This window comes from Scomber japonicus, chromosome 18 (assembly GCF_027409825.1).
Source record: "Scomber japonicus isolate fScoJap1 chromosome 18, fScoJap1.pri, whole genome shotgun sequence".
NCBI classification, from domain to species: domain Eukaryota; kingdom Metazoa; phylum Chordata; class Actinopteri; order Scombriformes; family Scombridae; genus Scomber; species Scomber japonicus.
Window position 1 is genome coordinate 9,868,168 of NC_070595.1, and position 15,226 is coordinate 9,883,393.

Below are 15,226 nucleotides of genomic sequence, written 5' to 3' on the forward strand. Positions count from 1 at the left end.
TTCCTTGGTACCTGTACCAAGGGGAAAAAAACAGTTTAAAATGTTTAAAAACACTATACTTGTCACTCCAGGGTAGATACAGTGAAGCACCTCATCTTTACTGTCTTAAATGATCACTATATAACAATGATCTAATGCCAAATTAGAGCAACATTTTAAAATTATGGTTTTTAAAAGGCGTGGAGCAAATTTCAGATTATACATATAGGATAATCAGTTGTGTGGTTAATGTCAACTATATTCAATTAAGGATTTGTCCTCCATAAAATATGATGCATTTAGAGGCCCAGACAGAGACAATAATTACAAACTTTAAATTATGATTAGGCTACATTACAAATGTTCATTTCATACCAGTCAGACAACAGTAAATCACATGTTGCAGGTAACGGTGTTAAATTCCTGCGTGAAAATACTAGATTTATTTGAGAATGTCAGCTACAGAAATTATGGAATAAGGTTTACTGAATACTGTGTAACTGGTAAAGCTTTTCTTTTATTAGAGCCACACACTGCGTAGGTGGAATTTGTCTCATTATCATTTTATAGCAATCATGGCTTATTGACTTTGGACTTGGACGATTTTACTCCCCTGGAGAAACATGGACATACCTCCCATAGAAAAGTGGACAAAGTAACTTGAAGCCTCTCTTGCTTGAAAGTTATTTACTTTTGTTAACAGGACAAACAAACTTTACTTGTTTATATAGCCCGACTTTTTGGAAAATCTAGCTTTTGAATGACCTTAATGTGTTTAGCTTCTTTTTTTCCTTTTTACTTTGGGAGAGTCAATGTTTAACAAGTGTTAAATGTACATGTTCTACATGTTAAAACTAGACAAAAAAACTACTTATAAATGTTATTATTGTATAAATTAACTGTGCTGAAGTTACTTTCCATCTATTTCGGAAATATCTAATTTGGTTTTATATTAAGGTGTAAGAGTTTACCTTTAACTTGACATCAGATGCATTCTTCTCAAACTCATCTTCTGGAAGAAATGTGGAAAAGATTGAAACATACAATTTTAAGCAGCTTTATTAAGACCTGTTAATATGTTTACAGTAACAGATACAAAACATCTTAGAGACAATCTAGAAAATTATGTTTGAGAACAAATAAAACTATAGTGTTACTGAAACAAACATTTTTTCACATCAAGAACTTTAACTCTCAGTGTGTTTGTACAATCACAATCTCAGCAATAATTGTTGAGTACATTTGAATCTCACCTGTTGGATTTTGCTGAGACTCAGAGTCTTTCTGCTCTTTAGTGTCATCACACATCAGTCCACTGTAGCAGTGTGGATCGTTGTCAGAGACCATCACATCTATTTTTTCCAACAGAGCTATTACCTCATTTCCATCCATCATACTGTCAAGTAAGATGTTTTTTGATTCAGTCTCAGTTGAATTTGTGTCACCACCTAACAGTGTAAGCTCAGGCGTCACTGAAACAAAATAAAGAACACCAATATGTTGCAATCAGTAAAATGGCATACTTTTTGATATTTCTCTGAAATACAATACAAACAAGGGAATGAATGAAAGTATTTAGTACATTTGTTGATTTCTCTTTCAACACTCTGACTTGTGCACTCCAGTCTGTTGCTCTCCTCTACAGTCTGCTCACTGTCACTGCTGCTTTCATTGTAGACTTCTTTAACCTCATCAACTTCTCCTGCTGAATGGTCAAAGCCTCCAAATATGAGAAAATGATTTGTTGAGTTTTTATAATTCTCCACAGTGTTTGAACTAAAACATAATCTGAAAATCCTTTCACTGTACAATCTGATTATTGGTTAAAGTTAAAGATAATAATAATGATCCTTAAAGATTTTGAATTTCATATGAAACTGAATGCCTAATTGTGTAATTTCATCACTACTGAATGCTTAATGTTGAAATTAAATACCTGAATTTATAGGACTGAAATATTTTCTTTACAACTTAAAGCTGCTTTATCAAGACTTGCTTGGAGACAATTGTGCATTTTATGTTGCAGATAAAATGATGTTGTTACTGGAAAAAAAAACTTTACTTCAACTAAAACTTTAACATTCAGTCTGTTTGTACAATAACAACCTCAGCAACTGACAAAAATGAAACCCAAGTTGTAATCAAGCACAGTTTTCCTTTTAAATCTCACCTGTTGGATTTTGCTGAGACTCAGAGGAATTGATCCTTTCTTCTTCCTGGTATTTGTGGTCCAGCAGGTCTTTCAGCTCTTTAGTGTCATCACACATCAGTCCACTGTAGCAGTGTGGATCATTTTCAGAGACCATCACATCTATTTTTTCCAACAGAGCTATGATCTCATTTTCATCCATCATACTGTTTTTACATGTGTGGTATCTTTTTTCAGTGAAACTGCTGTTGGCTTTCAGGTCTGTCACTGCACTTTCACATGATTCATCTGACTTATGAGTCACTACTGTCATTAAATAAGCAAGTGATTCTTTCCCAAAAGCTTTTTCTAACCACTGCACTCCTGAACTGTACTGGCTGCTATGCAGACCATTTGGTAAGAGTAAGAGAAAGGCATGGATTCCTCTGTTTAATGGGACTTTGTCAATGCTTTGAAGACCAAGCATGTTAATGACAGATATGTATCGACCACACAAATCATACAGTTTGGATGAAAACTGTTCAACATTTGTTTGCTCGTCATGGTCAAAGAAGATGTTTTTTGATCCAATCTCAATGGAATTTGTTTCACCAACTAACACAAGTGTGAGCTCAGGCGTCACTGAAATAAAGAATACCAATATCTTACAATCAGTAAAACAGCACACTGAAATACAATACAAACAAGGGAATGAATGAAAGTATTTCTTACATTTGTTGATTTCTCTTTCAACACTCTGACTTGTGCACTCCAGTCTGTTGCTCTCCTCTACAGTCTGCTCACTGTCACTGCTGCTTTCATTGTAGACTTCTTTAACTTCATCAACCTCTCCTGCTGAATGGTGAAACTTGACTTAAATATGTTCTGAAAAACCTGTCACTGTACAATCAAACTCCTGATGTTCGAAGTTGAAAAGTCAAATTCAGAAACCTTTCACCTATTCACCTTTCTCATCTGATGCATCTCCTTCTTCAGATGTGATTTCAGACTCTTCTATTGTTGTTCTTTCATCTTTTCTCTCTGAGTGTTCAGCTTCACTGAGTTCATTCACAGGACCACACTACAAAAACAGATGGTTTTATTTTAAAATCAATTTCTCACATTAGACCCACTGAGATAAATAAAGATAATACAAGATAACAAGTTGAAGATCAACAACATACAGTGGTCTCACAATTAAGATAGATCTACAGATATACATATACATGTACATAAACATATATGTGTATACATATATGTGTATGTATATATATATGTGTATACATAGGCTATATGTGTATGTATATATATATATATATATATATATATATATATATATATATATATGTGTGTGTGTGTATGTATGTATATATGTATGTATATATATATATGTGTATATATATTAAATATTAAATATTTATATATATACATAGCAAAATGCAAGTATGGTTATATCAAAGTGGAATTAAAATGAAGAGTCATTACAATAGCTCAGATGATCTTTCTGAAAACACAGACACAGATGTTTGTGCAATAGTACCAAAAGTTTCTACTTGAAATTAAAATTCTGGAGATAAGGAACTTACAGTGGTATGATGATAACAATAATGTCTTTACCTTTGTTTCAGCTGCACTCTCCTCTAACTCCTCAGCTGTAGTGTAAGATAATGTAGGAAAAACAGAACACACATGATGAGCATCAAAAACATAATGTTTGGTTAGCTAGCTGTCCTAGCTTAATTAAACCTTATTTTCAAACCTTTACATTACCTTTGTTATTTGTCACAGCTGGAAATAAAGACGCTACTTCAGTCTGTTCTCCAGCTGCTGTGTTGTCATCGTCTTCTGTCTCCATCTTATCTGCTCCTAACACTTTACAGAGTGACAGGACAAAGTCACATAGACAAATACTAAACTAAAATATTACTGCAAGTGTGAATCACCTTTCCAGCTGACTGGAGTATTAGACAAAGACAAGTACTATGTATAACAGATAACTCATATTGATGAACATACTGAACATTTCACTGCAAGGAAAAAGTTGCACATTTTAAAATGTGGAAAACTGCCAAACAGGTTTTTTCATTTGATCGTTTTTATAACCAGTGTCTGCTTGCTTTGCCAACAAATAAATGTTTCACAGCTGCTGCTTGTTTTTCAGCTGATGAATAATATAAATAAAGAAAACGTACCTTTATTTTGTGTTTTCAGAGCTCTGTGTGTTGTGTCTTGATCTGCCTTGTCAGAAATGTGTCCTCTTCCCTCCCTCACAAACAGCCACTTCCTGATTGTTGCAGATTTGATGTAACATGAGCATCAAACATGAGTAAAAAGAGCAGTGATGTGTACTATCCACATGTCTTTTAAATCTGTGATGACATTGTCAAATGAAAGTTAAACAGTGCTGACCCACGATTGCCCGGAAACCTTGTGACTTCAGAGGAAAACAAAACCTAAAGCACTAAATTTAACATGTGTGCCAAAGTGTTTAGTTTGAACACTGAACTTGCAGTTGGCATAGCTGTAGCCTCTTTAAGGGTTCATGTTGCATTCACACTTTGATTATATATATATATATATATATATATATATACATATATATATTTGTATTAATAATTGTTACGTCCTGACATTACTCTCTTTATCTTTGTTTGAGTTGCTTGTTTCAGGTTTGGCCCGCCCTCTTCTTCCTGCTGGGAACAGCACACCTGCCTCCCATCTCATCAGTGGCCCAATAAAAACCCGTCACGACCAGAGCTCCCTTCTTTTTAGCCACAGAACTGCATTAGGGGCTGGTTTTGCTGGTGTTCCTGCCAAGGCTAGAGCATTTTTTTTCTTCATAGCATTAGTGATCCATTATTTTCTAGTTAGTGTGGGGTTTTGATTATTGTTTTGGCCCTGACATTTCAGTATGGCTTCAATTTCCCTTAACATCACCTTGTTGTTGATAGTTGTTTATCGAAGAGGTTTCAGCTTTTTTCTTCCTGATTTCATTTTACCTCCTGTGGGTCCAACTGCTCAAACTCCAGTGTGTTTCTTCCTGTGTACCCCTGGGCAAATGTCCTAACAATAATGTTGACTATAATGTAGAGTGGGCTAACAGTAATGATGAGAATTATTATTACAGTAACCCTGTGCTCTTTGTCACTTTATTTCAGCTTTAGTCAAAAATGTTTTGTTCATTTTCATCACACTCATTGATCCCACTCCTTCTCTATACCTGTCCTTTACTGTTCTCATTACATTTTTCTAAACAACTTAAGAGGAAAGTAGACCTGTGCAGGAAAAAGGTAAAATACACCCATCCATTTTAGAAATGCTCTGACTCATTCAACAAGGCTTTTTCATCACAATTTTACCCTTGTCAAAGTCATTCAGATCCTTATGCTTGCCCATTGTTCCTGCTTCCAACACATCAACTTCAGGAACTGACTGTTGACTTGATGCCTAATATAGCCCAACCCTTGACATGTGCCATTGTAATGAGATAATCATCATTATTCACTTCGGCTGTCAGTGATTTTAATGTTTTGGCTCATTGGTGTAGATCAGATTTCATAATTCAAGTTCTTTTGTTGTGTTGTATGATAAATGATGCTAATGCGTTGGGACACATCTGCAGTGATGTCATCATACACCCTCTCCCACTGTGTCAGCTGGAGTTGATCAGGCCCTGACTTGCGTCCCAGCAGTGCTCAACCACAGATTGGCCCTCTTCATCCAGAGCCACCTTTACTTTTGCCCCAGCACCCTACCCTTATGGGCTTACAGGAAGTCCTCCACTCTTGCCTCAACACTGCTCCACCAGCTCCTGGTACTTTGCCTGTTTCCGCTCATTCCTAAATTCTCACTTCACATTTCTTTGCACCATATTACAGGGTTAGGGTTAGGGCTACCCAAATACTGTTCTTGTTAATGGTTTATAACTGATCTATAAATCAAGTAAATTATTTATTAACCACTAATAAAGCAACAAATTACAGCTTATAAAGTCCTTATGAATGGTGTCTTTTAGAAAGTGTTACTGGACCGGGACTTAATTGTCACTTGTTATTAATGTGTTTGTTGTGACAACTTTATGAGATATATATCAATGTTATCTCTCAACTTGTTCTGCTGCCTCTAAGTGGCAGTATAAAAATCCACTAATGCAGTTTTAAACAATTAATGTAATAAATCCCAGTTTGAAGCGCTGCTCCCTTTACTCAGGTGATTCATTGTTTGTCCACTGCTGAGTCTGGGACAGTTTTTTCCCAGGTGTGGTTATAAGTAATAAATTAACAGTGTATTGGCTTTCAAACTGAAATTACACGTGGAGTTTGGGTTTAGCCGAACAGAAAGACAAGAAAAGGCAATAATCACAGTTAATGGAGCTAATAAAGGTCTGGTTTTGTGGGGTTTAATCATTCTTAGACAAGATTGTTAAAACCTTGTAAGTTTCATGTGTATTACCACTGTGATAGACGTATATCTCTGTTGTTAATGTACAGCCCAACTACTAAGTCCAGTGCAGGGCTTTTTTAGGTTGTTTGGTTGAATACAAATACAAATACTCAGATGTCTCATATACATACTTTATTGTATTGTATATGTTTGTAGGAACAAGGCTTTTTAATGCTTCATTTAAGACATGCAAAACATAAACAAGAGGAAGAAATCATTCCAAATTCAGAGTTTGGTTTGAAATGTTTAACTCTGGACCATTTCCACTCAAACACACTAAGTTTTGGGCCAGATTGTTTGTTTAAGCTACCTATCAGCTGTGGATATTATAATGGACTTACTGACCTATTATGACTAACAGCAATTGAATACCAACTTCTGGCATAATATTGTGCTCGTAAGTAAAATATTACTGATTACTTTCCACCAATGGTTAGATAATGGACAGCTGTGGATTACAGCAAAACATGTAAGAAGAGATTTCTGTCTGTTGTAAATCAGTTTTATTACATAGAAAATATTTAAATGTTAAATAAACCATGCTACATACATGTAACATGTAACAGCTGCAGTCATCACAACTTCAGATAAATATCACAACAGTATGACTGTCTTAGTATTTATTTTATTTCCTAATGCCTGTTAATTTATTTACAAAGTATGTAGGGTTTATAACATTTATTTACATGAAAATATACTCCAAATGTTGTGTTCTTCAAATTTCCAGATCAGCTGACACCTCAGACCTTTGAACCACACATCCTGTTGTTCAATATCATGATGATATATAGAGTGTTAAGTTTCTATATAGTGAAATAAAAGACCATTCAAAATTCCTCTTCAGTGTTCTCCAGTCAGTTCAACAGTTTTTTGGACTAAGTTTCATTCAGTGACTTATACTGTATAAGAGAATAGTTGTGTTATAAATAATCTGTATAAAACCATGGCAACGATGTAGTGCAGAGGGAGAAGCAGGTCCAGGTTCAAGTCCAACATCATACTGTCCATCCATCTTGCAGAAACTAACCACAGACCAGGTTTTGGTGATTGATCAATGAGGCGCCCATGTAGATGTAGATGCATTTGAGGAGAAGATAATTGTTTTTATGGAGGAAACATCAATTATCACCCATCAATCATTCTCAGCTTTTCTGACTGGTAAAGAGCCCAGAGCTCAGGTCACTGAATGGTTTCTATTAGTTTATTTGACCAATAAAATGTTAATATCTAAACTTTGATCTCTTCCTCCTCTTCACTGAAGGTGCATGATGCTTTGCGGCTGCAGGAAAAATCCGGAGATTGGGTGCTGTTGTTCATCCTTGTGAAGGACCCTCCACCGTAATGACGGGACAACACATCGGCTGCCCTCTGAAACCTTTCTGCCTCCATTACAAGTTCCACTCTCTTAGGAGACCTAGTGGTACCATCTGGTGACCTCAGAGACGACCTCTCTTCCTCTTGCTCTGTCCAGTTAGGGCTACAGGAGTTTCCCCTGTTGTTAATGCTCCCGCAGAATGACCCACTGCCCACAGAAAGGTTGGGTGAAGTCACCCCAGGGCTCTGGACAGGTGTCTCTGTTAGAGAGATGTCATCCTCCTCTTTCTCACCCTCTTCTTCCTGTTCCTCACCCGCTGCCTGGCTGTAAATGGACATCTGAAGGCTGCTGGGGTTGTCAATCAAGCTCAGCACCTCACTCATAAGGGAAGGGCCGAGGTCTACGGTGAATGAGGTGAGGGAGTCTGAGCGTGTCAGTGTGGTGCCGACGTCTCCATCTTGAAACTGTCTATCAAGGCGAGAGTGGCGGGGCAGAGTGACAAATCCAGACTGCAGACCTGCAGACACACAGAGGCAGAAAATACACTGACGTCATTAAAATGACCTGAACTCATGAAGACAACTTGAAGAAAATCTCCCAGCAACACTTGAAAATTGAATTATCTCCATGTCAGTATATTACTACTAATATTTAACTGGCATGTTGATGTTGCATTTTGGGGTTCAATGGTTGGGTTTAAAGTTGTTATTATTATACATTACAACCTACAGACACAGGAGTGGAATCTTTTGCCAGCATGTAAAGGTAAATCCACCCCAAAACAGAATGTGAAAATAATTTATATTCTGCTATTTCGCTGATTTGGGAAGTTAACGAAGCTCACAGAAGTCAACGTAAAGAACAGATTAGTTACAACCTAAACAAATTTATTGGAGGGAAAGTCCTCATATCCCTGACATCCTATGTGATTGTTATTGCTCATATTATTCATTGTTTATGGAACAGCCCACAACAGTCTTTCTTGACTTTCTTGGCATAGATGTTCAAAAGACAAAAATGAAACCTGAGCTGGACAGAGATATTGACATGAAATATGTTGTTGGAATTCACATTGATGCTTCTCAAAATGCAAATCTTCAACCTCCATTCATGTTTCATCTGCAGTTTTTGCAGATTTGAAGACTTGACTGTTTGCAAATAGTACACTATCCAAAAAAATGTTACTTGACCCTCCTGTTGCCCTCTGTCCTCAACTCCTTCACCACAGGGTGGCAGTATTTAACAACCCTACAGTCATTTTAGGTGTTTTTCACAGTGTCATCCCAACCAACACTATAACCACATACTGCAGTTTCCTAATGAGGACAGACAGAAAGTTCTGTCTCCTGAACACTTTATGCTACAATTGTCAGACAGTAGGAGGAGGAGATGTGAGCGGGCACTGTGCTGCTGAAAGGGATGAGAATGAGAAAGACAGAGACACAAATGTGAAGCGAGTGTATTGCTGTGGTTATTTATTATGAAAGTTTGGAGAAGAGTCAGTGACATTAAGTTGTTAAAAGGGTTGAAATTGAGAGAAAAGCTCTTTACTTTACTTAGCTTAACTAAAAAAACTCACAGGATTTAGTTAGCCATAGACTTGGATTACTTGCATATTTTCCTTTGTAGTATTATATATGTATTTATAAAAAATGTTTAATATATTACTTCTCTATTTTTCAGCTGTTCTTTATTATCCAGACTGAAATCTATAAAACAGTGGGATTTAGTAGAAGAAGAAAAAAACCTCCTGTAAAGAACAACTGGGAGAAAGTGGAAAGATGGATTAAAATAAAGTAATGAACTGAAAAACTCACTGACAAGAGAGCTCATATCACTGACACAGTATGCCACCTCCACATCACTCAGTTTTGGAAAATTCCTCATGAGCTGGGTAACAAACTTGGAGACGGGGCTTTCCAGTCCTGACTGCCTGATAAGCTCTGATTGGTTAGCAGATATAGTGATTGGCGTGTTTATGATGTGTGCATTCAGGCAGAAACACACGAACACAGAGATGACAGGAAAAGCCCCGTTAAGTATCTTTCTTTGTAACAAACCAGCTGTGTGTGTTTGTGTTTGTAGACCTAACTGTGTACAGGTGTTGCCTAGGTGATTCTACATGACTCAGAAGAAGCCCAGTTGTCTTGGAGGAATGTGGGAAAGGAGGACAACCTCAGTCTCTCTCTGTGTTCACTGACATTTACGGTCCTGTTTGTACCGAGTCAGCTAAGCAGCTCTTTATACTGTTCGGGCTGTTGAAGAGTGAATAGTGAAAACAGCAACTGTAATGATATATGACTCTAAAACACCAGATTTTTTTCTACTTCATGGTGACTAATGCATTGCTGGTCTACCATTAGACTACAGGCCATAAGTAGGTCACTCTGTTTGGGTTGGACCTTCTTGCCTGCTGTTGTGTACATTGCTTCTGAGTTTACTGTAATCTAAATCTGATAAATGAATATTCTAAAGGTGTTCCTCTTTCAGGATCTTAACATTTCAAATCAGTTAGAGATGTTTTGAACCACTGAATTATGAATGATTGTTACAAGATTGCATCCAATTTTTTTATTTTATGTAATATATTTGATATAAACACCCAGAAAACAATTGTTTGAATTGTCATGTTGTATATGTTTTCTCAACTTCAGTATATTGTGTGATTCAGTCATTTGAAATATTACAAATGAAATAGGTAAAATTAAGGCTGTGATAAAATGACTTGAGGACCACTTAAGCAAACTGTAAACTTACATATTCATTTTGCTCTAGCCCTCTCCGGCTCATATTGCCTACTTAATAAACCAATATACTTGAGTAGAATCCTGCTTTGTTTCATTTCCCTCATTAGTTTCACCAGTTTCACTCTCCAGTCAGGTTACTACATTTCCTCTGCTCACTTTTAATCATGCTGTTAAGATGCTTTACAAAATCCCCATCCCATTTTGGGATAATAGTGATTATCTATATTATCTCACCATATGTACAGAGGGAGTCATCTGTTGCGCTGACAGAGCTGGGGAACAACTTCCTTCCTAGGTACCCATTGGGAGAGTCAATGTTCAGCTGTGGCAGGGAGATGGCGTTCTTGATGATGGGTGAGACGTCTGGAGGCGGGGATGTCAAGTCATGGGCATACGCTCTCTGCCACGCCTCGGAGTTCTTCCGCACGTGCCGAAAGGTGCGCATGAAGAATCCGGTTGACTTGGAGCTGTTTGCTGAGTCGGGGCTTCCTGGCTCCTTGGTACCACCATAGTTACTAAGGAAGGAAGTGTCACCAAAGACGTCTCCGCCACGGCCAACATGCATAGTATGTCGGAAGTCCCCCAGTGGTGGGCTGATCATGTCAACAGAGAGGTCGCTCTTGAAACGACGTTTCCCTTGAGAGCCAGACACAAGGCCCTTTACCCCTGGAACCTTTCCCAGACTCATGGTGGTCGAAAACTTCAGTAATTTCCGTTTAATTTGAAAGCAAGTGTCTGAGCTCTTATTACAGGTCAGTCAAGATTGAATTCCAGTTCAGGGTCCACTGTAAAACCAGAGAGAGAAAAAAAATTAAATGCCAGGACAGTAAAGACAGAAAACACAAATATGTGGTGGTTCAGTCTGCAGAGAATGTGTATATAATCCATTCTCCACACGGCTAGAGCCAACTATTCATCCACCGTCGGCCCACGGTTTCCCTTTTGGAACTACACTAAAAGATGACAGTATGGAAGGAGAGTCAAGTCTCTGTCTACATCCCTTGTCTCCTCCTCCTTGTCTCCCTTCTTCATGCCCAGCTATTCCTGCATGTCTGTCTAAAACGACCAAGCACTCAGCCTCAACTGCACTGTAGCAGCTTTCAGTCAAGACAAAATAACAAAGACGATGAATTACAAGGTCACAACTCGTTTCCTCTGGTTACTGCCGCTTATGTGGTCAAAGAGTTTTGGAATGAGTGGGCGTTCTCACATTTGGCTCAGTGAATGACAGTGTAGGAATACAAAATACAGACAGAAACGCCGTGATTTCACATCAGCTGGTTTGGGTGAAAAAACTATAAAACAAACTCATGGTCACATTGTGTTCACTTAATTGGATCTATTTTAAAACTTGGGTAGACTATCTCATTGAAATTCTCAGTTTATGTTTTCCTTGTGACACGAACTAAGCTCTGTTATAATCTCTATAATCTATGCTCTATTCTGATGTCAGATCCATATACATTACTCATCTGGAGTTGTTGACTTTCATTTTGTTGCCTCAAGGCACTTTTTCACTGCAAATCCTTAAATTAACCAGCCACACGCAACCTCTAACAGCTTGGTTTTTCATATGTTTAACACTCAGTACATCCCTTCTTTAAAAAGGAAAAACAATCATTTTGGTTGTGTTACTTGGTCACCACCACCTCTAGGATATCAGCGTCCTCAGTTTATAGGCAGTTCATTGCCCTACCTCCCATCTAAACACTAATTACGGAAGCTTGTAAAACCAAAACCTTTTTAATTTGCCTTTGGCCCGAACCAAGTAACTGACGCCTGCATGTGGTAGGTAGAACATTAAAGACAATGTGAGACTGGACTGTATATTGTACCAGCACGCTTGTTGAAGTATATAAATAACTGTAATAGGATTGAGTCACTTTATAGGACAATTTCTCCTTGACTGTGGTTTCCCATCTTTGGCCTACATGTATTATTGCTTCAGTTTTTTTTACCTGTCTTAATCTTACTTTCCAAACATGTCCACCCTGCATTCACAGCCCCTTGCGAGTCAGCTGTATTTGTAAGATCACAACATTATAATATCTTGCAAGAATCCATCTCATCAGGCTTCAAATTATGCATCGTGAATGGAGCCGCCTTGCAAGGTAAGACAGTGATAGACAGTGATAGACAGATGGTTCGTTCAATCACCTGCCAAGTTCTTTTTTTTTTTTGAGAGTGCCTGCCCTTTTCAAAACAGTTTCCAAGGACGACTTCTAAGAAGGGTCCATGTAACAAATCATCGGGCACATCAGGTTAGCAGTCACTGATGAAACACACGCATGAACAATCATTGATTGGAAAATTTGCAGTATCTCCACTCTGTTGCTTACTGGCAATGGGTCCTTTGTGTGTATGTGTTCAAAAGACCTCAATTTCTGAGAGGATCTTGAGTGTCTCATCCGATAAATTGTCCTGTCTTCTTTAAAGTCCAAGCAGAGGGAACAGGGGGGTCCACCGCCATGCACCGTCTCCCCACTAAAGAGGTTTATCCATGTGTGGCACCACACTGGCCGTGGGACATCCTGTCATCAGGCCTGCCGCCGCCAAGCTTTGTCCTCTGTTCCCCTTCTTCAACCAAGACGCTGGACCCTTGAGAGGCAATGAAAACAGTCAGAGTGAAGGGAAAAGGGGCCTGACAATGTCTTAAAAAGGGCAATCAAGTAAAGTGTTGTAATCCAGCAACTGTTTTGTCTGCATCCTCCTAGAAAGATAAGACTCCTCTGGGATTGTCCGTGTACTGGATTAGCTCCTAATCCCTTCTGTTTTTCCTCCCACTCTGACTCCCTCACTTGCTCTCTGCCTTCTTCAATCCACTTAGTTCTTCTGTGGTTTCCAGGCAGGGGGTTTCTCTGTTTTCATTCAGTTCACTTCAGGCCAGCTAAAGAAACAGACAAGAGATAAAGGAGAGTTACAAACTGGACCAAAGACTAGAACAGGAGCATTAAGGCACGCATAAATGTGTCAGGCAACTAAAACTCTCAACTGACTGATGCTGGGAAAGTTTTTCTCTCCCTTGGTGTTGTCTGAGCAGTCAGCAGGTTCTCAAGAATTTGTTCAGGGACTCAACTTGTCAAATAAACCTAGACTTCACAAGAAACTCTGAAGAGTCCTTTGTGTATTGTCTAAGTCATGATTAATTTTCATTTTGGTACAAGCACTAAGTCGAAAGCAGTTTTCTGCAGTTATACACTTTATAATCGTGTGTCTATCTATAGAAAATCACCACATTCATTTAATAGTTATAGTAGTTTAGTTTGTGATCAAAGAAAGATGCCAGACTTTTGCTGGTTGCACCTTTTTTTGATTTTGTTGCTTTACTGGTTTTTACTGCTGTTTGGACAGACAACGCTATTTTAAGATATCACCTTGTGCTCTGAAAAATTGTGCTTTTTCTCATTTTATAAGCTGTATGTAACAATGTTTGTGAAGTGAAGTGATGTGAGCCCCTTTCTGCATGCTCCACCACACAGAGCTGCCAGGTCTATCTACTATATCTATGTTCACAAAAGTTAAAACCTTCTAGGAGGTACAAATGTTTCCATCTACCTCCAGAGGCCCTGTGTATCATTGCTGTTTTTTCTTTTCCTCTGGATACGCTATGAGCATGTTCTTCCAGTCTGTTGAAGAAATGACTCCAAGGCAAAGTGAGCACTGTAAGCTCCAAACACGTGATCTCTCCAGGCTGCAGCCAGTGTTGGATTAATGGGGGCAGGCTGCTGAAGTTACTAGTGGAGATGACTGCAGGGTCAATCTGGACGTGTGATATAAGCACTTGATTGAGGCGATGGTGCCACTCTTGCTGGGCACTGGCTACGGCTCAGATTACCTTCCCTAAAACGTCAATCTTCTAATCCCACTTTTTCAACTGCGCCAAGAAAAATGTACAGTGGTGGCTGTCATTCACAGTCGCTAACTTCAAGGGAAGGGTGGGAAACAGGAAGTGGAGTCAGATATGATAAATGCACGGACATTAAGATTTATCAGTTTAGGAGAGTGACCATTCATGAAGAGGAGGAGGGGAAGCAGGGTGGATTTTAGCTATTGCCTGACCACTACTGATCCCTCAGTAACGTTTAGCTTAAGGGAGTGATTAGAGCCTATGGGGCAACAGAAGGTGAGTGGCAGATAAACATTAGCAAGGGAGACAAACAACCACTGTTAGCAAGTTTGAAAATCATCAAACAATATCAGGAACTACTTTGTGTTTACCTTCCTTTACCTTCCTTGTAACATCAAGAGTTTCATCTAAAATGAGATTCCCAGCTGAAAAATGAAACAAAATGGTGCTTTTATATAAAACTGAACACACAAGTTATAGTGAGTATAGTTACTGTTAACCCTCCTGTTGTCCTCGAGTCAAGGATGGAAGGGAGGAAGAAGGAAGGAAAGGAGGAAGGAAGGAAGGAAGGGAGGAAGGAGGAAGGAAAGGAGGGAGGGAGGGAGGATGGGAAGGATGGAGGGAGGGAGGAAGGACGGGAGGTAAGAAGCAAGGAAGGAAAGAAAGGAGGAAGGAAAGAAGGAAGGAAAGAAGGAAGGAAAGAAGGAAGGAAAGAAGGAAGGAAGGAAGGAAGGAAGGAAGGAAAGGAGGCAGGAAGGAAAGAAGGG

General features: G+C 38.6%; 3 protein-coding genes across 3 annotated transcripts in view; all 3 read right to left on the minus strand.

Annotated features, from left to right (window-relative positions):
- The window catches only part of LOC128378196 (interferon-induced very large GTPase 1-like), a 53,716-nt gene extending 52,334 nt beyond the window's left edge, over positions 1-1,382 (minus strand). Inside the window, exons 1-2 of the mRNA XM_053337637.1 lie at positions 1,233-1,382; positions 951-988 (exon numbers count right to left, since the gene is read on the minus strand). Of these exons, the coding sequence (XP_053193612.1) occupies positions 951-988; positions 1,233-1,374 (180 nt within the window). The 5' untranslated portion in view covers positions 1,375-1,382. The remainder of the gene's footprint in view (positions 1-950; positions 989-1,232) is intronic.
- Positions 1,383-1,441: 59 nt separating this feature from the next.
- LOC128379203 (uncharacterized) lies at positions 1,442-5,503 on the minus strand. The gene is made up of 8 exons (XM_053338846.1): positions 5,467-5,503; positions 3,915-3,979; positions 3,725-3,829; positions 3,074-3,188; positions 2,840-2,959; positions 2,150-2,749; positions 1,600-1,699; positions 1,442-1,451 (listed from the first exon to the last, which is right to left on the minus strand). Exons 1-8 carry the CDS (start codon positions 5,501-5,503, stop codon positions 1,442-1,444), a joined length of 1,152 nt encoding a protein of 383 aa, XP_053194821.1.
- Positions 5,504-7,197: 1,694 nt separating this feature from the next.
- On the minus strand, positions 7,198-13,430 carry LOC128378211 (cdc42 effector protein 1-like). Its single transcript, XM_053337657.1, has 3 exons — positions 12,952-13,430; positions 10,847-11,397; positions 7,198-8,382 (listed from the first exon to the last, which is right to left on the minus strand). Exons 2-3 carry the CDS (start codon positions 11,298-11,300, stop codon positions 7,778-7,780), a joined length of 1,059 nt encoding a protein of 352 aa, XP_053193632.1. The 5' UTR covers positions 11,301-11,397; positions 12,952-13,430; the 3' UTR covers positions 7,198-7,777.
- Between the last annotated feature and the right edge of the window lie 1,796 nt (positions 13,431-15,226).